Source organism: Accipiter gentilis, chromosome 28 (assembly GCF_929443795.1).
Source record: "Accipiter gentilis chromosome 28, bAccGen1.1, whole genome shotgun sequence".
Lineage (NCBI taxonomy): Eukaryota > Metazoa > Chordata > Aves > Accipitriformes > Accipitridae > Astur > Astur gentilis.
In genome coordinates, this window is record NC_064907.1 from 15627589 (window position 1) to 15649911 (window position 22323).

General features: G+C 37.4%; 1 protein-coding gene across 4 annotated transcripts in view; it reads left to right on the forward strand.

The window, feature by feature from the left end:
* Window positions 1-22323, forward strand: part of KAT6A (lysine acetyltransferase 6A) — a 52756-nt gene that overhangs the window by 6690 nt on the left and 23743 nt on the right. For 2 of the 4 annotated variants that reach the window (XM_049830933.1, XM_049830935.1), the window contains exons 4-8: window positions 17196-17304; window positions 17791-17906; window positions 18168-18249; window positions 19031-19166; window positions 20884-21218. In XM_049830933.1, coding sequence (XP_049686890.1) covers window positions 17196-17304; window positions 17791-17906; window positions 18168-18249; window positions 19031-19166; window positions 20884-21218 — 778 coding nt within the window. The remainder of the gene's footprint in view (window positions 1-17195; window positions 17305-17790; window positions 17907-18167; window positions 18250-19030; window positions 19167-20883; window positions 21219-22323) is intronic. The other 2 variants (XM_049830934.1, XM_049830936.1) reach the window with 1 other exon arrangement.

Sequence of the window (22323 nt, forward strand, 5' to 3'; positions counted from 1 at the left end):
ACTTGCAGACTGAAACAGTATTTTTTACTTTTAAAAGTTTTTTTTTTTCTTGAGGAAAAATAGCTGTATGCTAGTATTTGTTCAGAGGAATAGTTTTACTCCTTGAAAATTCCTACTAATTATTATTTTAAAAATGCTTTTTCTGAGGTGGGAGAAAAAATTCTTCGGTGCTGCTTTGGAAACCATAACTTATCATTAAATGAATACCGTGTATCTTTAGATAGCTGAGGGCAGAATTTTTTTGTCATCTTTAGAAAAGCTAAACAGAATAAAATATGACACTGTTATATGTATGTGTTTATTGAGATGTCTTTGGGAAATAAAGGCTTGACACAAGTATGCAGAAAAAACTTAGGGAGTATCTTGATGAAATTTTCTGGGATATTTCACCACCACTTGATTGGGTTTTTAGTTTGGGGTTTTTGTTTTGGTTTGGATTTTTTGTTCATGATTGGGGCAGGTGCTGTAGAGATGATTTAGGAAGTTAATCTTATTTGTACTGACACCTTGCATCTCTGCCAGAGGTTACCACAGCCACTGCAAAGATAAAGCAAGTGGTATTTTGCTCCTCAACTGCTGTGGTTTGTAGCCCAGTTTATTACTATTAAATGAAATTGTTGGTTTAAGTTAATGTTCTGTGTTGTGAAATTCAGCTGCTGCTGGAGGGAGGGAATCTCCAATGAAGGGATAGAGAGGGCAGGACAGGGCGGTAGCCTCTTTAATCATCTCTATTGTGAACTGGCACATCATCAGAGGCCTTGGCTACATGCTGTTGAGTTGGCCATGCAACCTGCTATACCTTTGTTTTATCTGTACCACTAATGCCTTTATTTCTTTGCTTACTTTTTGGCACAAAAGGTAGGCTCCATTTGCCAGACAAGAAAGACTGATTTCTCTCTCTTATAGGCACTTAGCTTGAAATACTCTGTTTGTGCATCTGAAGCCCAGAAAGTAACGAGTATCCGATGCTTATGTATGGCTATCAAATGCATATTACATATTTGATTGTGAGAAGCTTCTTATGCAGTTGTATGCTGCATCTTTAGAATGCTGGGGTGCTGGAGGAAAGAATTGCAGATTGCAATACTTAGTCTTTTTTGATCAGAACCTTTGAAATAGATAACTTTGCTTTTCCCACCCTATTCCCCCCCGCCCCCCCTCCCTTTTGTTGAAGCAGAAGAGCTCAGTGAATCTATGTTGGTCTGGAAAGCCCTGGGTTGTCTTCCTGAACAAGTTTTCATTGGTACAGTATCCTTTATTTGTAGGTCTATGGTACCTAGTAGTTCAAGTCATGTTGTGTTGGCACTGTACAAAAGTGTAACTGAAAAGCATCTTGTTTTAGAAAGTTGGCATTTAGTGTGAAATAAGACAATACTCATGAGATGGAGAGCACAAGATAATAGTATATATGTAACAAATAAAGGTCGTGGTATATTAGCTACATGCTGAAAATTTTAATCGTGTCTTTTAGTCATTACAAAACAAATGCATTCATGGTTTTGAGATTACAAAATATTATGTCTGTGTATTATGGCAGTACTTACTGCAGGGTATATCTTCCTTTGGAATCATTTGGCGTGATTTTAAAATTGTGTAGTATGATGGTCAAGCTAGAAGGAGGAACCCAGCCATAGCCTGAATACTAGCTTTAGTCAAAAACCAATGAACATGTGGGAGATCAGAACGTAGTACTTGTATAAAAGTCCAAGCAAACTGTGTTACCTTATTAATGCAGCAGTTTTTGATAAATGCTAAAGATGTTATCCCCAGAATGCTGCAGTGTAGTTTCAGTGCCCTGCATGTTCTGGTTTATCCATTCACTGTCAACAAAAATAGTAATAACGTATTTAACAAATAGGAGTTAAATTTACCATTTGTGTGGTGTAGGCATGGGGTTTTTTTTGCAGTATGACTACAATTAACAAGTACTGTTTAATAATTAATATAGTATTACTACAGTGTAAGAATTACTGCACTACTACAATACAGTAATATTTAGTACTGGTTAAGAGCAAAGAGCTCTTTCTTGGCACATAGTTGTGAGGAGCTAAGCTATAGTAAGATGCAGGTTTTAAGGCTGGAAGCTCTAGATACAGACAACTTGCTCTGCTTTTGTTTTATTGACGCTTGTTACAGAACACGTTAAAAGGCTGTAAGAATTTTTGTAAACTTGTTATTATTAAAAAAATATGTTAACACATCAGCTAACTGAAGGAGAGGTTGAAATAATTGATGTACATATTGAATGTTTCCAGAGCATTTGAAATTTGGTCTCAGGACAATAGTTGGACTGTTTCTTCCACAATTAAAAGGAAAATACAGATGGTATTAATTGATCTCCATTTGCACTCTCCTTGAAACTGTCTTTTATGTCGGTTAAAACTGGATATGGCTGTAGCAACCGTTAAGTAAATATCTCAGTATTGTCCTGCAGTACAGCTGAGGGTATAAAAACAAAATTCTGAAAGTGCTTCCTGAAAAAAAAATGAGGGAAACTTCTGTGGCTGAAAAATAGGAGGAATATTTAAAGCAGATTCCCTGTACTGCTGTCTCACATGTGTTCCTTGTGGCATGTCTGCTTCCTAGTTTTGTGTTGCTATTTATATCTGTTGGTACTTATCAATCACTTTAACTGTGGTTTTTTATACATGTAGCATCCTTTAGGCCTTCCCTCTTGCAAATAATAGTTCTAGATCCCAGCGTGCACTCATGTTTATCACATGAAGCCAAGCTTATTGTATCTTTTTAGAAAGTTCATATGCTTTGAGGGCATCATAGTTGTTTTGAAGGCCTTTAAGCATACAGTAGCTATTGCTATATTGTGCCTGTTTTAGGTTAATAACTTAATTCCATGTCTTAAAGCAAAGGACTGTCCCGTTACTGGCAAGGAAGTTATTTGTGGATTGGTTTGTTTTGGGTGGAGTACATAAATGATCTGCAACCAGAGGATTGTAATTATATTTTGAGAGCTCACCCTTGCTCTCCAAGGGTGCTCTTCAAGCTTTGGCTCCCAGCTGGAAGAGGATTAGGATTCACTCTCTTTCCAGCTGGTTGTGTGGAAGAGAAAGCTGTAGTTCTGTCTAAAAAAGATTGTGGTTGATAACAGATGGCCTCCATCTGTACTCTGTGTAACTCTGGAAACTCAAGTGCTAAAAAATTATTTTGAACTTGATTCACTCAGTTAGTGAACAGGTGAAGTAGCTCTTAGTAATAGAGCAATGTAAGCATGTCAGAAGTGTTACTGTCATGGACAGCTATGAATGGATGCTATGAGGCAGTGCATTTAGGGTGAAATGGTGTGGAATGATACCAAGAGGGGCTCTGGCAGTATTTGGAGTAATGGTAACTTACAGGCAAAGTTTGTGACTGTGGGAAGACATCAGATGTTGTGATGAGTACCTACGTCAATGGGGTGCTACTGTGGAGGAGGTGTTTTTAACGGCATTCTCTGACACAGTTTCAACAGAAGCTGAGTATAGGATAGCTGGTTAAAAAGGAGGAAACTAGTCCAATATGTTGGCTGGATCCCTGTTATTAGTCCTTTCTGTCCAGGAGTTTGTTGGCAGATACGGAATGACACGTTTCTGAAGTTTGGTTGATAAAGGAATCTTATTTACTACAGAGCTTTAAAGTATAGTCAGACAGGGAGGAGGGTGGGTGGTGGTGAACACTGCTAAATACACAACAGCTTGATTCCAGTGTTAGCTTTGTTACGTAGCAAGGGAAGAAACAGCAGAGAGAATGAGGGCAGCTAATTCTGTCCCTGCCCTTCCCCTAGTTTCCCAGCAATTTTATCTTAAGTCATAGTGGTGGCGGGAAAAACAGTTAAAAAGGTGAAAGTATTAAATGAAGTAATGTTATTTTAGTTGAAAGATAGGTTCCATGTTCTTAAAGTAAGTACAAATAAGCAATCAACAGAAAATGTGGTAAACAAATCCTATGTGTGACAGCCTGCTGAGTCCTTTGACCTCTGTCCTCTGTGGAGTAGGAGGGTAGATAACATTTTATTCCTACTTGCCTCATTAAAGAGTTTCAAACTAAATTTATCCTAATGAGTTGTGATAAGTCACGTTAGTCTTCATTCCATCTATTTAGGTTTTCTCTTTATTTGTTGTGTAAATCTGATTTAATTCTTCTGTCCTCACCAGTTTTTTTTCTGACTCTGAACACCTTTCCTTGAAACAGCTACTAATAATGCTTCAGGCATTTGATGAGAAATTGTAGCTCATTGGTTGTTTCATTGTCCAAGAATCTGGCAGTCTTTCTGTTGTTACTGCTATTGTGGTAAATCTGGACTTGTAGTGAGATTGAAAAGAAAGGAGGGAGAAGGGTGTCCAAAAAGAATGGCCCTTGCATAGCAAACAGAATCCCATTGATAATGTATTTGCTTGTTTTGAGTCAGTTTTGAAGGCCAGTGACCAGTCTGTGGACTCATGCGTGAACGATGAATTCTGGGTTGAAAATACTGAATCTTCCAAGCATGTTTCTTTGAAGACCTATGAATTACTAAAGCTTTTATTTATCAATACCTCTATCAGTTCACTGTGTTTCTGAAAATTGGATAGAACAAATTATGGATCTTGGTACACAGCTAAATACCTGCACAAGTGTTATTAAAAATATGAGAATGGAGCTCTTCCTTTTCTGGAATCTTTGCTTTTAAGTGTTTTGTCAGCAAGTTGAGTCACCATTCTGTCTCTGTTTATCTATGTGTAAAATGAAAATTATGTCAAAAGTAAAGGTGTTCTGAATTGTATAGAAATGGTGATTTCCTTTATATTTGTCCCCATTTCTGTTAAACTGTCCCATCTAATCTTAAATGTCTAGAAAAATTGTTGATGGATACAGACTTTAGATATACGTGTGTGTAGGTTTGACTTAATATAAAATTCTCCAACAATATACGGCCTCTCCCAGACATTAGGTTTCTCCTCAGTCTTTAAGACTCAATCCTGGATATTTAGTAATGAGGTGTTTTGGTTGGAGTGCTGATCTCTGAACTTGTCTGGACTCATAGTGAATTCCTTGAAGGTGTGTGTGGAAGGAAAGAAAGTAATTCTGCTGCTTGGTGTTACAATGACTAAGCTTCAGAAGCTGCTAATCTTTAAGATGCATGCAAAATCTTTAGCACTATCTCAGGGAAAAAGTAGATGTGCTTGTTTTTGGTTTTTTTTTTTAATTTTTTATTTAAAATATACATCCGCAAAAATACAGTGACTGACTGCCTTAGTTCAGCACAGATGTCACCTGACTTTGCAAATTCAGGGTGCCTTTGTAGGGGCATTTTCTCAGCAGCAGACCTGTTTGGCTTTGTATGGGCAGCCTCTCAGCAGCAGACCTGTTTGGAAAAGGTTTAACCTGTGCCTGTTTGGGGTTTTGCTACACTTGCTGTGTAAGGCTGCTTGTGTGGGAATGATCTATGCTTGTGCAGACAGCATGGGGTGCGGGAAGGAGAATAGCACTGAATGAGGACTGTGGGTCAACAACATGGGACTTTGTTAAATCTTACTGTCAAGAGCGTTACATTGAGCAGTGGATTTTGATAACGAAGAATTATGTGCAGAGTGTTTATTTTTCTTTTTTCTCCATTCTCGTATTCAAGGTGGTAGAGCTTCAAAAATTGAGTAGGATTTGGTCCCATAGTTGCACTTGTGTGGGCATCCTGCATAAACTACAGATAGCAGCCTTGTATCAGATGTTTTTAACATGCACTAAATTCGCAGTCACAGTTCCTTTTGTGCCTTCTCTGTTATCGTGTTTATGTGGGCCCCTGCATTGCATTAAATATTTTTGTTCATTCATTTTTGTTTTCTAACTGAAGTATTTTCCTTTCTTTTAGGGTTGCAGCTAATGTTGAAGTAAAGTGGTACACAGTATTTAAAGATGGAATAATTACCTATATGCACAGAAATTACTTAGGTGTTTACAAAAGTCTCTTCCCCAAAGTAATCTGTTATTTTTAGAAATTAAAGTCAATACTGAAGTTCCCTATTTTTTGTGAAAACCAAAGTATCATGGAATGCAAACTGTTTCCAATGAGAGGAGTTAAGATTTTAGTTTGCTGCTGATTTGAGGGGTGTGTTTTGCTTTTGCAGCTGTGGAAGTCTATGACTACTTAGAAATATTATTTCATCTAAAACTGAGTTATATAGTCATCCCTTGCTCCTAAGTCAGCATCCTTTATTTTTTTTGAAAATTAGGAAGCTGGGACAAAGTATAGAAGAGAGTTTACAGGTTATACCTTTGGGTAAAGAAAACTTCAGTAACTTGAACTGCCAAGTTCCTGAATCAGTGTCAAATGAAGGGAGTTTCTTTATACTGCAAATAAAGAAATTTGAGCCTCCCTTCCCCCCCTCCAGTTTGCAGGCAGGAAGTCTTGGCATGTGATTCTGATTGTGACGTACAAATCTTGAATTGTTTTAATCCTCTGATTAGAGGATAGCTCTGGGAAGGTTATTTAACAATTGACTGTCTAAATATTTCCATCTGACATTCTGTAAAGTTCTTATCATGTGCATGTCTAATAGTAAGGCAGTTTCTTCAGTTTGAATGTCAGCCCCAAGTAGTATCCACGTTGGGTTTTTTTTCATAGGTTTCCAGAGGTCATAACCACTGCATAGAATTCAGCCTGTACATACTGCACTAATATCTAAGCTATTAGCTTTCATGCTTCACTTTACTTTTGTAGCAGCATTTCAGATGTTCACTCCGTTGTAATAGTCCTTCCTTAAACAGTAGCACTTATTTTGAATGTCCTTTGATTTTTTTCATTTTGTTTTGTTTTTAAATGACCCTTTTATGTTTCTCTTAGGAAGAGGTATGCATTTCATGCTTGTCATTTCTTCTGCATACTTTTTTATCTTTTATCTTTTTTCCCTTGTTTTAATGTAGCCTCATGTTTTGGGCCATCATTCTGCCATATAAATATGCTTCTTTCTTTCAAGTAAGACTCAACTAAGTGAATTGGAAACAAAATATCCATTGATACAGGCAAACATACATACATGTGTTATTGTAATAGTTTTTCATGTGTCTATTAAAATAGACATTGTTTTCTTGAGCACAAAGAGTATTTTAAGGAATTTCTGTTTTTACTCTCAGTTGCTTCATATTTTTTCTTCAGCATGCTGCCTGGAGAGTACATTAAGAATTGTCATTTGGTAACTTGGATAGATGAAGAGGGCTGAGTCATTCACCAGGTTAAAAAAACTGAACCCATTGCTGCCACAAGTTGATATTACTGAATAGTATTTCCCAAATTGTGCTGTTTCGCCTCTGTACAGCAAAAAAATATTATTTGTAAAATTACTTTTGTAATATAAAATTCATTAGTTCTGATTTTATTGAGGCATGGAACTGAAGTGATTTTCTTCCCCAGCCACTGATCCAAAAGGCATGGAATCTAGGCTTTGTGATGCCCTGCTTACTGAAACATGTTTCCTCATGTTTGAAATCATTTTCTTCACGTGGTGTAGGTTGAACTTCCCCTCTGGCTTTTCTGGTTCATCTACTCTTTCCAGTAGCTTCAGCATTTGAGGCAGACCTTTGCAACAACATGGGCTGTTTGAAGTGAGGAGTAATGGTTTGTTATTTGTTTAAAAACAGACACACAAAAAACCATTATCGAGTATGAATTCTCAGAAGCCATCTATCAGCACTCCTTGACGATAACTTTCTAGCTAAGTGTATACTGTAGTGGAGATGGTTCTGCAAATACTTGCTGTGGTAGATTCTCTGGAGGGCTCACATTCGGGATATCTTAAACAGCAAAGCAAAAAAAACAAAACCAAAAAAGTTGGTGTGAGTGTACATGTTTTTTTTACACTAGCTTTAATTTTACACCTACTCAATTTCAGCCACAGTGACTACTACAAGCAGATGTGTGATGATGGAGCAAAGATAGTCCTGGTATCTAGTGAGCCTCTGATGGTACTAAAATGTCTGCAGGAAGTGAAGTGCTTTCAGGTTACTGACAGTGATCACTGTGACAGTGTGGGCTACAGAGCTGGCTGTGAGTTTTGCTGAGTTTCCTATCTCGCGCTTCCTAAATTAAGAAGACTACAAAGCAGATGGATTGGCTAAAACTGAGGTTTTAGAATTACACACACACTTTTTCCATAGGCACTTCTCTGTAGTCGTCTTTAGGAGGGTGTACAGACTGTGAATCTGTAGAGCACGCTTGGTTTCTAGACATCCTTTGTATAGTAACAACATGTGCCGAGAGGCTGGCAGGCTGTAAGACACTGTCAGTCCAATTTGTTCTGGCTCCCTCCCTGCTGAATGTGGTGACATCACACAGATAGATGTGCTTGCGAGAAAAACAGCAGAAGGAGTTGAATGTCTGCCAAAAATTTGCAGTATGAAACTGAGCTGGCTGCTTCCAGTCTTGTTTTCACGAATCTTTCGTTGTGTGCTTGCGTTTTTCACTTGCCAGGATGTTCTTTGCTGAACAAACACAGCAGCAGTGAAATCTCTCCATACTTAGCATAACAGTCTTACACAGAAGCTTTGGAGGAGTAGCCTGATCTCCACATTCAAAGTTATTCCAATTTAATAAATTATTCTAAAACATTTTGAATTCTAGTAGAAACTTATTCTTTATTTCCCCAAACTGTAGCTGATTTGTTTTTTAAATGTGATTGTTTGCGGTTTGTCAGGGGTGGTAAATACAGGAAACATTGAATCTGTGAAGGACAGTCTTTGATCTGGTTCTTCCAAAGCTAGGCAGTGTTTACATGTGGACATCCAAATTTGAAGGACTATGAGGATGAACAGGGTGTGCACAAATACTGGTTAGAAGAGATAAGAAAGACTATCTTAGACTGTTGACTGTAGAGAGGTTCTATAAAATTCTCTTTGATTAAATAAATTGCTCGTGAACTTCCTGCAGAAGATACATGAAATAGTTTACTTCTTCCCTGAAAAGTTGCATGAATGTTCCAGCTTTGCTTTCACAAGGTTGCTTTCACAAATGGTATAGGATAGCCACTGTTAGATGAGGCCAGCTGTGTTTGGGGAAATTTTTTTCAGTGGAATGGTATATACTTTCTGCTCCTGTTCACAGAAAAGTATTGATATTCAAGAAAGAAATAAATTGCAAGACAGCTAATGAAATTCACTGCTAAGCTTTGCTAGTCAATAACCTATAGAAAAATAAGAGATGGGAGAACCATAACAAATATAATTGTTCATGTCTTCTAATGTTTCATGAGGAATACGCAGCTATTATCGTCATACAAGCATTTTGTAACTACCTCAGTCACATAGCTGGAAAGCATATGTAATCATATGAAGCTATCATTGAATCTGAAACAATTCAGATGTGAACTGCTAATACAATTAATTCCCCATCTGCAGGGGCTGTAGTAGTGCTGCTTTTTTAATGCAAGAACAAAGTATATTACACTATAACTAGTGAAACAGAGTCATAGAAGACTCCTTGATGCAACATTGTGTGGCAGTCATTGGAGTGTCATTAAAGTTTCATTATTTGATTACTTGAATGAACTTTAATTTGTAGGAAAAGATGACTTACAAATAGGTTTCTTCTAGCTAAAGTAGCTGCAGAGTATGTGACATGAGGATTTTGGAGGTGAAGATGGATAGAAGCATTTACAAGGTGAATAGAAGCATAGTTAAGTGCAGTTTAATGATATTAACTGACTTGCATGTACAAATGCAGTGTAGACATGAGCAAAAGAAAAGCATGCAAGTGAAAGTGCGTGGACTACGAAAGTAATTTCGAGGCTTATCCTTAGTGAAGCAGGACGGCAGTCTGATGAAATACATCAGCTTACTTGGTTGTACCTGTTTTTTCGTGCTCTGTGCTCTTTAGTGCCATGTTGTTGTTACATTATAACCAAATTCTAAAACACTGAAGTAAAATGATCTGCTGCCCTGGATTGCACAATTGCTTCAAGTTTTCCCTTCAAGTCAAACAGATAAAAGAAAAGTAATTCTTCCCTTACTCATACCAGTTAACACCCAGTAGTAGTGCATATACACAGGTGAATGAAAGTAGCTGAAATGACAATGAAAACAGTGGAGTTGTTTAGTTCAGTGTATCTGCCATGCTGAAATTGAACTCTAATATCAGAATTTGAGAATGGGAAATGTTTCCTTTTTACAGTCAAGTAAATCAAAGCAAAGACAAGTGGAGATTATTGTTGTCATCATTGTTGATAAGGTGGAGTTGTCCTTGCTGGTCAGGAAGAAGAGCAAGTGTGCTTTGGGGTACTGCTGCCTGGAGTAAGCTCTTGCCCCAAAGTAAATATAATTCCTTGGTTAGATTACATAATTCATGCCCTTGACAGACTTTTGTCAGGGAGCATCTCTGAGATTGCCATGCTGCAGACTGTACATTATAAAATATTAACTTTGTAGAGCATTTATTTAAAACAAAAAACAAGGACTTTTGCTTAAAGTTCTGGATTTTTTTCCCCACTGTGTCTCTTCTGTACTAGCCTTTCTCATGGAGTGTGAGGGAGCAAATTAAAGGAGCAGGAAGTTGACGTGTTCTTTAGGATGTAGTGGTAAAACCTTCAGCTAAAAGGCTTGGAAAGTAGCAGGTGTTTTACATATTTAAAAAATGTAGGACTGCAGCTCAGGAAGTTTTCATTCTGACAGCAATCCACTGATTGAAAAAAGATATGTTTATAACAGATACTTTTATAAATATGGTATGGTAGTCATTTTTTTGGTGTGTTTTTTTCCTAAAGGCAAACTGCCTTATTAATGTACTAGACTTCTTTAAAGTGTGTCAGATTATATAAGTAGTCTAACTCCTAGGTTTTGATTTCCAAGAACCATGGCAGTTTCTTAGAGGGGATTGCACACAAAAAAGGGGGGCGGGGGGGTAGAAAAAGTCATAGGTTTGAGACAGATAAAAAGAAACAATAGGTCAAAGTATATGGTTTTCTCCTGGGGAAAAAAAATAATTGTAGTCTCCCAGATCAAAAAGTCAGAGGGGAGGTCCCAACAGCATCCGCTGATGCTAATAATGTAGCCTGCACTGTTGAATTGATGTTTGCTTGGTATTCTTTTTGGGGTGTGATGGTGTTAGTGGGTTTTGCCATGAGGAGAAAGGTGGTAGCTCTAAACATTGTTCAAAGGGGCATAGCTGTCTACAGTCTCTTCTGAGCTTAGATGTCTGTCAGACCTTTGATTCAGATTGCTTCCAGAAATTACATTGACATATCACTTACATGTTCTTGTACAATGTAGTGGGTGATCACTGTTCATTGCTCTTGGCTTTTCTCTGCCAGAAGGAGTGAAATTGCTATCAGTCTTATTCTGTTCTGCAAAAACTATTCCACTGTGCTCTGCATGCAGTTTAGCAAGTTGATATTTTAAAATGACTTCTATAAAAACTAACCACAGCATTGGGACCAGCAAGATGTGAATATGCAGATGATGTCAAAGGGATTGATACCTTCAGTGGATAACAGTATCACTGGTATTCAGAAATGTCTGCTGTCACTTACGAAATGTCCATTCTTGTATGAATGAATTGCATGTGCTTGGCAAGAGATTCAAATGTGTGGGCATGTGTAATTCATCTAAAACTATATCAAACAGTAGTCATGGTAGAGGCTAACATGTAACATGATTTAAATGAAAGTTTAGGCCAACAGGTGAGTTTTGATGTAGTGTAGTAAATACTGTTTGAAGTATACAGTAGGTTTAAATGTACAATATTTCTTTATAATACGTTTAAACAGTCAATTTTTTTAATTCCTTTTACTGTCCTGTCGTTCTTTGATTAATAAGTATATAGGACTGCGGTGTTCATGCTACAAGGTTTCCCACTAGGTAAGAAGGGATTAGCAGAAAAGATGTATTTAATGCATCTAAGCTGTTAATTGTTGTTTTTTAGGAAGGTGTACAGAAAAAGATCTTTAGTAAGTATCACAAAGGCTTGAAGTGTCGGTAGCATTAGCTGATGACATATGAACTGTAACTTTGGGCGATTTTTAAATGGGAACTACTTAGGATTGCCAAGGAGGCCATCTCATTGGCATCATGTGGTAAGATTACCTTAGTAGCTTTTTCCCAAATCAAAGAACAGATATTTGTGGAATATTTCTGCCTTTCCTATGTTTTCAGTAATAATTCTATGATGTTTTGTAACAAAAGCTGTGCTTAGGATTCTTTACCCATAATACATTTAAAAGAGCTTCTGATTAGCTACACATCTGCTTCCTGTGGGTTTCTCCTGTTTTATCTTGATTAGTTGACTTGCGTATAGACAATAATAGTTTATTTTAAGACTGTGCCTATCTAACTGTCCGGAATTGGTTCATCTGCTATTGCTTTGCCAGAAATGTTGCTCTATATGAATATGTTAATATATTTGTATTTCTTCCATGTATAAATACTTATGTTTAGTGTCCAATTAATTTCTTATTCATTCCCAAGTATATTAATTCTTGTAGGTCATCTATTCGTAAATGATTTTATTGTCTGTCCTTTGAAAATTATTTCCATATCCTGCTGTTATGTGAATATTGGAGCTAGACATACAATCCTAATAATAGTCTCAATAATCTAATTTCTATTTTACATTCTTCTTGTATTTGTCTGAAATATTTAAACATATAAAGCAAAAATAGATAGGAAATATTTATTCCTTCTTTGCATCATTTACAATTTTATTATCTGTTCCCTGCAAGAAGTCTTTTGCCATTTGTTTCTCCCTTCTTCTTCTTGTAGGTTGTTCTGTTCTTTTTCTTACTTGCTGCCCTATAATAATTTGTAAATTCTTACTGTATCTTTCATGTACTCCTAATACTGCTGGCAAAAATCTTGCAATCTTGTCGTCTTCCACCTAATTTATCTCATTCCATGGTGTGTGCTGTGACATTGACCAGAGGGAAGAAATCCCCTTTTATACTTCATGCTTTGCAAGGAATTAACTTTTTCAAACTACATCAGTTTGTTAGGGGCTGTAGCATATGATTCTTTCAGAAGTAGTAAAGCTATTATCCTTCATTTCTAAAAAAAAAAAAAAAAAAAAAAAAAAGAGGGTGGGGGGGAAGAAACATAAAAGAACACATAAACACCATTTGGTAATTAAGTGGTGCCAAAAGTTTGAATCTCTTATCTGTGGTTATACTGCAATTCAGTAATACAGTTAAAAAGTTGTGACTGCGTAATTAAGTCCATTTCACTACATTTGCAGATGTTAGACCAAATGCATTCTTGGTGTAATCTGTAAGGGATGGTAAAAACATCAGTTCTTACTCTGATCACAAATATGATTTGCCTGGTTTCTTTGTCTTGTGATGTTGGGGTACAGCCATTCTCCATGAGTAAGCAGTCTCTCCAAGTGCTACTGTGATTACGTATCGTTGTGGTTTAACCCCAGCCAGCAACCAAGCACCACGCTTACTTCCTCCCCACCCCATGGGATGGGGGAGAGGATTGGAAGGAAAAAGGTAAAACTCATGCGTTGAGATAAGAACAGTTTAGTAGAACAGAAGGGAAGAAAATAATAACAGAATAATCTAATAATAGCAGTAATAAAATCACAAGTCTAATAAAAGGATTGGAATATACAAAACAAGTGATGCACAATGCAATTGCTCACCACTCGCTGACCAATGTCCAGTTAGTTCCAAAGCAGCAATTCCCCCAGGCCAACTCCCCCCAGTTTATATACTGGGCATGACATCACATGGTATGGAATATCTCTTTGGCCAGTTTGGGCCAGCTGCCCTGGCTGTGTCCCCTCCCAACTTCTTGTGCCCCTCCAGCCTTCTTACTGGCTGGGCAAGAGAAGCTGAAAAAATCCTTGACTTAGTCTAAACACTACTGAGCAACAACTGAAAACATCAGTGTGTTATCAACATTCTTCTCATACTAAATCCAAAACATAACACTATACCAACTCCTGGAAAGAAAATGAACTCTGTCCCAGCTGAAACCAGGACTCGTATATAGTGGAAAATGAAATTCTTCTGGTTGTTTAACTGTAACTATATGTTGACAGCATTTCTGAGTACTTACCTTTAGCAGTTTGATTCTGTATATCCAGATTTGCAGAGTAGGCATTTTAGGCTTATGTCAAGTCTCTGAATTAACACATCATTTTACAGCCCTTTGAACTAAAGCTGTAAATTTTTTCTTGAGATACATTAGACTGCAATTCGGTGCAGATTTCAGTTCTGAAAGTATATTGTCCCTCTTGTATTAAGAAAACCAACATTTTGTGCTTGTTCTGTTCTATTACAGTATCACTGAGATTATTCTGTATTGAGAGCAAGAAAGTGCTAGGGTTTTGGGTCACGGCTTCTTTTTGTATTTTTGGCAGTCTTCATAAATTATTTCTGTTTTGAATTGGTAACTTCAAACCTAACAGAAGTGCATAGAGTAATATGAATGGTTTTTGTCATAGCTTGGTTGTCATTCTTAACCCTTCTTCTGCTTCTTTGCTCTTTTTTAATACCACATGTAAACCTCAGCATTCGATAGTGCAACTTTAATGTCACATTGGCTCTTAACTGGCAGTTAAAAATCAGTAAACTCTTTGTGTCAGAAAGTAAGATCTAGCCATATGTGCAGGGAAATTGATGCTGTTGAATGTTGAGTCCCATTAGAGTTTAACTATTAGAAAGAATAAATGTTTCTTTTTACCCTCTGTCTGAAAGACTGTTATAGTGTAGTTGAGATTCTTTATGAAACTTCATCACAACCTCAGACTGAATGATTCTGGGATGTGAAATTACATTTGCTGAGTCTATTTCTGGCAAAACCGCATTTGTAATATTGTGGAAGTTACAATTTGCTAAGAAGCTAAAGAGTTTTGTAAATTTTTATTTATTCATTTTTAATTTAATTGACTGAGCTAATATATGACCAAATATAAAGGATGAGTGAACATGCCAAATTGGATTCTAAACCTTTTTACTGCAACTTTATGGTGGATCAAGATCATTGCATTTCTTTCAGAGAGGATCAGCAGATGCCTAGGCAGGGATCTCTGCATTCTTTAATTCTCATGCTGATCTGCTTGTTGACATTACTCAAGGAACTTTCTCTGAGCATTTTTTTAATCTGAAAATAGGAATAATGGTGCTTAAAAAAGAACCAGTTATTATTCTTATGGGAAAGATGAAGGTTAGTTAATGGTAACTTGTTCCAAGAGGTAGTAAGTATTCCTCAGAAAAAAGAGATCGAAGGTAAGAAGACAAGTGACTATTTCTCAGAAGGTAGAGGGTAAAAGTCATTCCTGAAATCTTGATCCCAAAGAAATTAAAGCACTGATAGACCCTTAATACCCATTTTTTTCCCCTCAGTAAGCCTCATACTGACTGAAAGCGGCTAGCTGTCTGGCACCTAGAGTCCAGTCATGAAAAAAAAGAGAACAATTTGTGTACAGTCAGTCCCCTTTCTTTTAAAAGACGATGGGGGATCCCTACATAGCTGATTTTAGCCATCATTACTATGGTGAATATGGCTGGAAAAATACTTCCTGTCAAAGTGAAGATGCTAGTTTCCCCCTCCCACTTGGATATTAACAATTTGTATGCTTGGCATAACTACCTACAGTTGTCTTGTTTTCTCACTTCCTCAAAAGGAGCAGAAACTGGAATCCTTCAATTTACTAAACCTATGAATGTTTCAGACTGAAATGGTTTGATGGCCAGGTGATTTCATATTAGTTTACACTTCAACATCCCAAAGGCCAAGATAAATACTGGTCTTCAGGATGAGGAACGTTAGACTTTCATTCCCAGGTAGTCATTCCACATTGTGTGGCTTAATTTTGAAATAGCAAATTTCCTAAAGTGTTCATATTGTTTCCATCTAGTGGATGTTTTAAGGAACACACCTTAGTCTGTAAATATACTGGATCCGTGCACTGAAGTAAAGATACAGCTTGACACTTTTAGTTTCTATATTACTGTAACATAAACCAACCTGATTTCTACAAGAAACTATTCTGCATGTAGCTTTTGCTTTGACTTAGCCACAGTAAAGATACCTTGAAGTTCTTCTGGTATATGCTTCCATACAATAATTAACAGTATGTGCCTGTGTAGCTGCATTATATACTCTGAAAAAGGTATGTGTGAAATCATTAACTGTAGTGTGATAAAGCTATACAAAGAATGTGTCTCAAAACTTACCATAATCTAACATTTTTCATGTTTCCAGTGTTCTAAATGTGATTTTAGCATATTTTTGCTATGTTTTCAAATTAAATTTTGCTTACATCTTTGCTCTGAAAACTATAAATCACCGACTTGCCTTGGAAAATGCAAAACTGGATTAGAAAGAATTTGCTGGGTTATAAAATCCAGCACTTAATGTTACTGGAGATAAGATTATCCTTTTCCTCTCATTAGTTGATCAAGTGCCACTTTAAAACTATCAGTTATTGCACTTGTTACTTCTTTGAGGAGGCTGTTGTAGAATGTCGGTTGTTTGGTTTAAAACCCTCCTGCTTATTCCAAACCAAATGTATTGTTGGCTAGTTAATATCTATTTGTTATTTTGCTAGTGTTGTGCCTCATCTTAAATACATCTTTTTCCCTACATAATGTTTAACTCTCCCAAACTTTTTCAGAGAGAGCAAACCTTTTCATCTGCTGCTTTCGAGTGCTAAACAGCGTATTCGCATAATTTCTTGCAAGAGAATTTTCTTTTATTTTCATTTTTCATAACCATGTTAATAGTTGTACAGTTGTTGTACTTGTTCTATAATACGTTTTATTCCAGGTAGTGCACTGCAAATGGTTTTGACGATTGCACTACTGCTTTTTGGATACCTGATGGGAATTGCTAAGACTGCTGTGTTCTGGTGTCATCTGTGCCTTTTTTCCACCACTGCATCACATCATAGCTCACTCATTTGTGGAAAAATTAAGACACCAACTCTCTCTAACTTTGCATTCAGTTATGTATTAATTTATAGCCCTCTTTCCCAGCTTGTTTTTCCTAGTGTCCCCTAGCCCTGGAATTCCATTCTCTTTTCTGTTGTACCTGGGATTATGTCTCTTGTCTTTGGAGTTCTAACTTCTATTCAGGTTACAGTTAATGCAGTGTTGTGTGGTGAGAACCAGCTAAAATTTGTGAGGCACGGTATATATTACATACTGTTTACACATGATATTAATATCTGTGTGATTTTCGTGTATTGTAACTTGCTCCCTTGATATACTCGGTGTTTTTATTGTCTGTTTTCCTCACAGCCGGTTGCTGAACCAATTCCAATCTGCAGTTTCTGCCTTGGTACAAAAGAGCAAAATCGGGAGAAGAAACCTGAAGAGCTCATCTCTTGTGCTGACTGTGGCAACAGTGGTAGGTGACCATTTACAGTGCTGCTAATAATAACCCATCCACTTGAGACAGAAGAGCTTGGTATAGTGGCTGCTACTGACCCATACGTATGAGGAGTATGCATCTATGGCATATAGTTAGTTTAGCTGAATCTCATGCTCCCAGAGGGGAGACAGTTAAGTTAACCTAGAACAAATAGTTAATTTGGCTCCTGGAGGTTTCTTTAAAAATGTGGTAACAATGACCAGTTTTATCAGGTTTCTCAATTCAGTTATGAAAAATTATCTTGGTGTTCTTTTGTATGTGGGTCTGCCACTTGGTATCCTAGGGTATTGGTTTTGTGTTATAAGTAGTTAAGAATAGGAGCACCTAAAAATAGGAGTATCTGGAAAACCAAATTTCTGCATGGGAATATGTAATTGATAAAGTAATCTCTCTGTGAGCTATCTGTGAGCATTAACAGCAGTGGCATAGTTTTACTGGTATAATTTTCTCCTTTTTCTGTAGGTCATCCGTCCTGTTTGAAGTTCTCTCCGGAGTTGACGGTTCGAGTGAAAGCCTTGCGATGGCAGTGCATTGAGTGCAAAACATGCAGTTCCTGTCGAGATCAGGGCAAAAATGCTGTGAGTACAGTGCGGTACGGACTGAATGAAGAGGATATCAGTCTTGTGGATGTTCTGTTTAAACTACAAAATAAAATAATTCTAGAGTCAAGTATTTGCAGCTTTTGTTTGAGACTGGTAGTCTTTCTGAGACCTGTGAAATACCATGATATGTCTGTAGTTGAAAACTATGTGCGTGTTCTCTGAGAATGTGACAAATTAATGGAGGGCTTGATGCTGATGCACATCTGAAGAGAGATTAACTTTATCTATCTTCAACAGGATAACATGCTATTTTGTGACTCATGTGACCGTGGCTTTCACATGGAGTGTTGTGATCCCCCTCTTACCAGGATGCCAAAAGGTGAGGACTTTGTGATGAAAAGAATAATTTAAGATGGTGTTGGAAGAGATCAATGGGTAGAAAGTGCCTCTGCATATTTGGTCCTCTTTTAGCTACATTTAACTTGTTCTTTACAGCATTGCTTTTCAGATATTAGAAAGTAGAGAAGGGTCAGAGCTTCACATCCAGATTTTCCATGGTCTCCTGCTTCCTGTACATTACTGTCTGTGAAGGGTTTCCAAGAAAATCTTTTGAGGTTTGAGGGAACAGAAGTGATCCTTGCAGATTAAAATGATCAGCTTCCATTTGAATGAATAGCCTTGTACAAAAGAAAGAGATAGGCTTCTGAGTTTTTGAAGTGATGTCCATTTGGACAGTAGAGAATCCTGGAGTACAACCAAACCTCTGTTTTCTCTCAGAAAGCAGGTTATCTGTGGAATATTCTTTGTTGGTAGTTAGAAGAAAATTTTCCTATAGAAGATAGTTGGAAGTAGTGTAGTCACAAGCAGAATATGGGATAATTAAATGTGTTACTTTTTATGATTTTCTGATAATGTGCTATGAATTAAAGAGACTTCCTGCATGGTTGTGGGAAGTATATTGGGCGGGGGAGTGGAAATTAACTGGACTTGAGTTTAGGTTGCTGGAACATACACATAATTTTTTTTACATGTATATGTGATGACTGGGGCCTTTGGTACTGTTCCTACCCTTTCTGTCAGAAGACCTGGGGCCCGTAATTCTCCTTTCTGTCCGATGTAGATGTCCCTTGCATTCAGTCATGGGGACTTGTGTCTTATAGGTATGTGGATATGTCAAATATGTCGGCCACGGAAGAAAGGAAGAAAACTTCTACACAAGAAGGCAGCACAGATAAAACGACGCTATGCTAACCCGATAGGACGTCCCAAAAACAGGTTAAAGAGTCAAAATACAACGTAAGTCTCTCTATAAGGAGGAGTAAGGTGTGAGATTGTACAGGGCAGTGGGTATTTCTGAAGTGTCTGGTCTACTCTGTGAGAAGATTTCTTTCACAGTAAAGAGCTTTTCATTATTGTTTAATCCAGAATTTCTGAAGAATGCTGTGAAAGACTAGAAGTAATCTCAGTGCTTCTTTTTCCCCAGATTTTTGACTCTTTGTAATAACTTGCTATTTAGTTTTGAACTATTCCTTACATTCATAGATGAATTTTGCTGTTCATGTCAAGTCTATTTTGCTGGATGGCTGCTTCTTCCAGCATAATTGTTTCATTCTGCATTTCTCAAGAACCCTTTCTGATGTTTAGAGAAACTAAGTAATCTACAATAAACCATGCTGAGGTGGTTGTTTGACATATATTTAATCTGACACTGCTGCCAGAAATATTTGGCCCCTTTCTGCTTCCCTTCCATGTGTTTCTGCATTTGTGGAGCACTCTCTTGTGCTGGGACAGATTGTGTGGCCTTGTCATGCAGCAGCCAGTCATCAGGGAATTGGATTTGGGTGGGCGGGAATTCTTTGGATAACTGTTTGGCCAGAGCAATTTCCTTGATTTAAGATTGCTGTGCAGTGCTTGTTGTGATGCAGCACTATTGGCTGTGCAGGGGGAAAAAACAATAAAGGAGCATGTCACAAGAACTTCTGTTTTGGGCATCAGGTCAGCTTAAAAAAAAAAAAAAAAAGTTGAACTGCCACTTGATTCTAACCAATAGCACCAAAGGATGTTCTGAAAAAAAACCTTACGAAGTTTAGTGCTTACAAAAACATAGAGGGAATGTCTCTCTTAAACATCCTATTTTTTTCAGTCTGTGTGATACCTTTGCTTAAAAGGACTCCCCGAATAATTCAGAGGGACAAAAGGAAAGCTATCTATCTGCTGTTGCTGCTTTGTCTCTTAATTTTTATTTCATGATTTACTCATGATTTTTTTTGGCCTTTGTTCCATCATTTCACTTGCAAAATATATCCACAGAATTATGCACAGATGCTTTGTTTGTCATTTTAGGAAAAAGTAGCCTACTTCTATCCTCTGTAGCTGCAAAGATTGTAGCTAAAACCAGTCAGCTTCCTGAAACAGCAGTCGGGTTTAGGGCAATCCCTCTGACAAGTGCTAAATACTCACTTATCTCAATAGAGTTTTAAAATTTCCAGCCTGAAAGATAGCAGCTGGTTGGGAGATCAACACTGTTTTCTGCTAAGATGACCATCAGTGGTATAGGTTCTTAGCTAATGTGCATGTCCTGCATGTATTAACTTTCTGTGTAGTTCTTATGACAATTTCCTATCAGTACAAAAATTTAACAAATGACAAATGTAAATGTTTAATGACTGCATAAATTGAAACCTTCCATGCATTGTATTCATTCTGGCTACTGATTTTAAAATTTAATGTTGTATTAAATTTGGTGAAAATCTGTTGTTTAAGCTCAAATTAATTGCACGTAATGTTCACTGTGGAGTAAAATAGTACAGTACTTCTACTGAGATGTTTAGAATCCTGGTTCCTCTAGGGTACAAACGCTCTTGACTACTCCTTTATGATTAAATTCTGCAGTTCAGGTTTAGTTTCCGTGTGATTGATAAATAAGTAGGGAAGGTGATAGTCCACTTTTCAACCCAAAACAAACCACCTTACCAAGTCAACTCACTATATCTTTCCCCATCTCATTCTTTAGATCAAAAGGCCCTTTCAGCAAAGTTCGAACTGGCCCTGGTCGGGGTCGGAAGCGTAAGATCGCTCTGTCCAGCCAGTCGGCATCATCAGAAGGATACCTGGAGCAGACAGATGTCTTGGACTTCTGCAGAGATGGCAGCACCACCTTGAAGTTTAACAAGAAAACCAAAGGGCTTATAGATGGCCTTACTAAATTCTTCACTCCCTCCCCTGATGGACGAAAAGCTCGAGGGGAAGTGGTAGACTATTCTCAGCAGTATAGGATCAGGAAAAAGGGTACCAGGAAATCTAGCACTTCAGAATGGCCCACAGGTAAAGATTTTTCACCCTGCCAATGTAAGTATCCTGTACACCAAGAAAATGTTCAAAGGCTAGGATGTTGAAGTGACTAGAATTGTTAGAGACTGGAAACTTTGAGCTGAAAGTTAACACTCAAATGCAGTTAATTTTGCTGCATTGAGGTAGAATACCAGTTGGAAAAAGGCAGCAATTCTAGAGACCTTTGCATCTTTATACATGATGACAAGGTGTGATGAGGGGTTAAATGATTACTGTGAGGTAAAATGCCCTTTGGTAACAAGGGGCTTGCAGATAGCTCTAGGAAATGTGCTACATAATGTCACATTTGAAAGAAGTAACATAGCGAATGGTTAATGAAAATTAAGAACAGCAAGGTAGAAGTATGAAATGGGAAACAGATAATTAAAACCAGCCTGACAGACCCATGAGTTTCCGATCTATGCTATAGGCTTGTGTGCAAATGTTTCTTAATCTTCTCAGCCATAGAGGAGCCTGCTTCCTGCAGTTTGGCACCTTCTTGCTGGAGAGCATCCCTTCTTTTGAATGCAGTTCTGCTTTCTATGTTTTCTTTTCTAGCTTAAGACATTAATCTGTGACTGGACCTTGCTTCAATCTCCGTATTCAGATCTTTACAGTCTTGTTGAATAGTTTCATAGCTTGAATTGTTCCTAAGCAAGCCATGGAAAATATTCCACAATAACATACAAGGTTTACAGCTTTAGAATAGTTAATGTGCGTTAGCCTGGCTGGTGCTGGAAGAACAATAATGTATCTTAATGCTTTGGGGTTGAGGTGAAGTGTCTTGTGGGTTTTGTTTGCTTTTTTCGTGGAGGGGTTGTTTCTTGGGTGATGAACATAAGTGTCCTGGTGTTGGTTGCACTAGATATGGCAGTTAAATAGTTGTGATCCTTGTTTGTGAGAAACAGGCATAGTGGTATGCCATTTATCCAAAACTGTCTCATTGTTACAAATGCCTTTGTGATAATATGAATGTCTAAGTGATGAGTTTTGGATCTGGTTAATATATGACAATACTTCTTACATGGTCACGAATCCAGAACTGGTTCTTCCGCTGTGGTCCCAAGTCTGAATAGAAAATCCCATCAAAAAAACTTGGCATGGTGTCTGAATACAGCCAGAT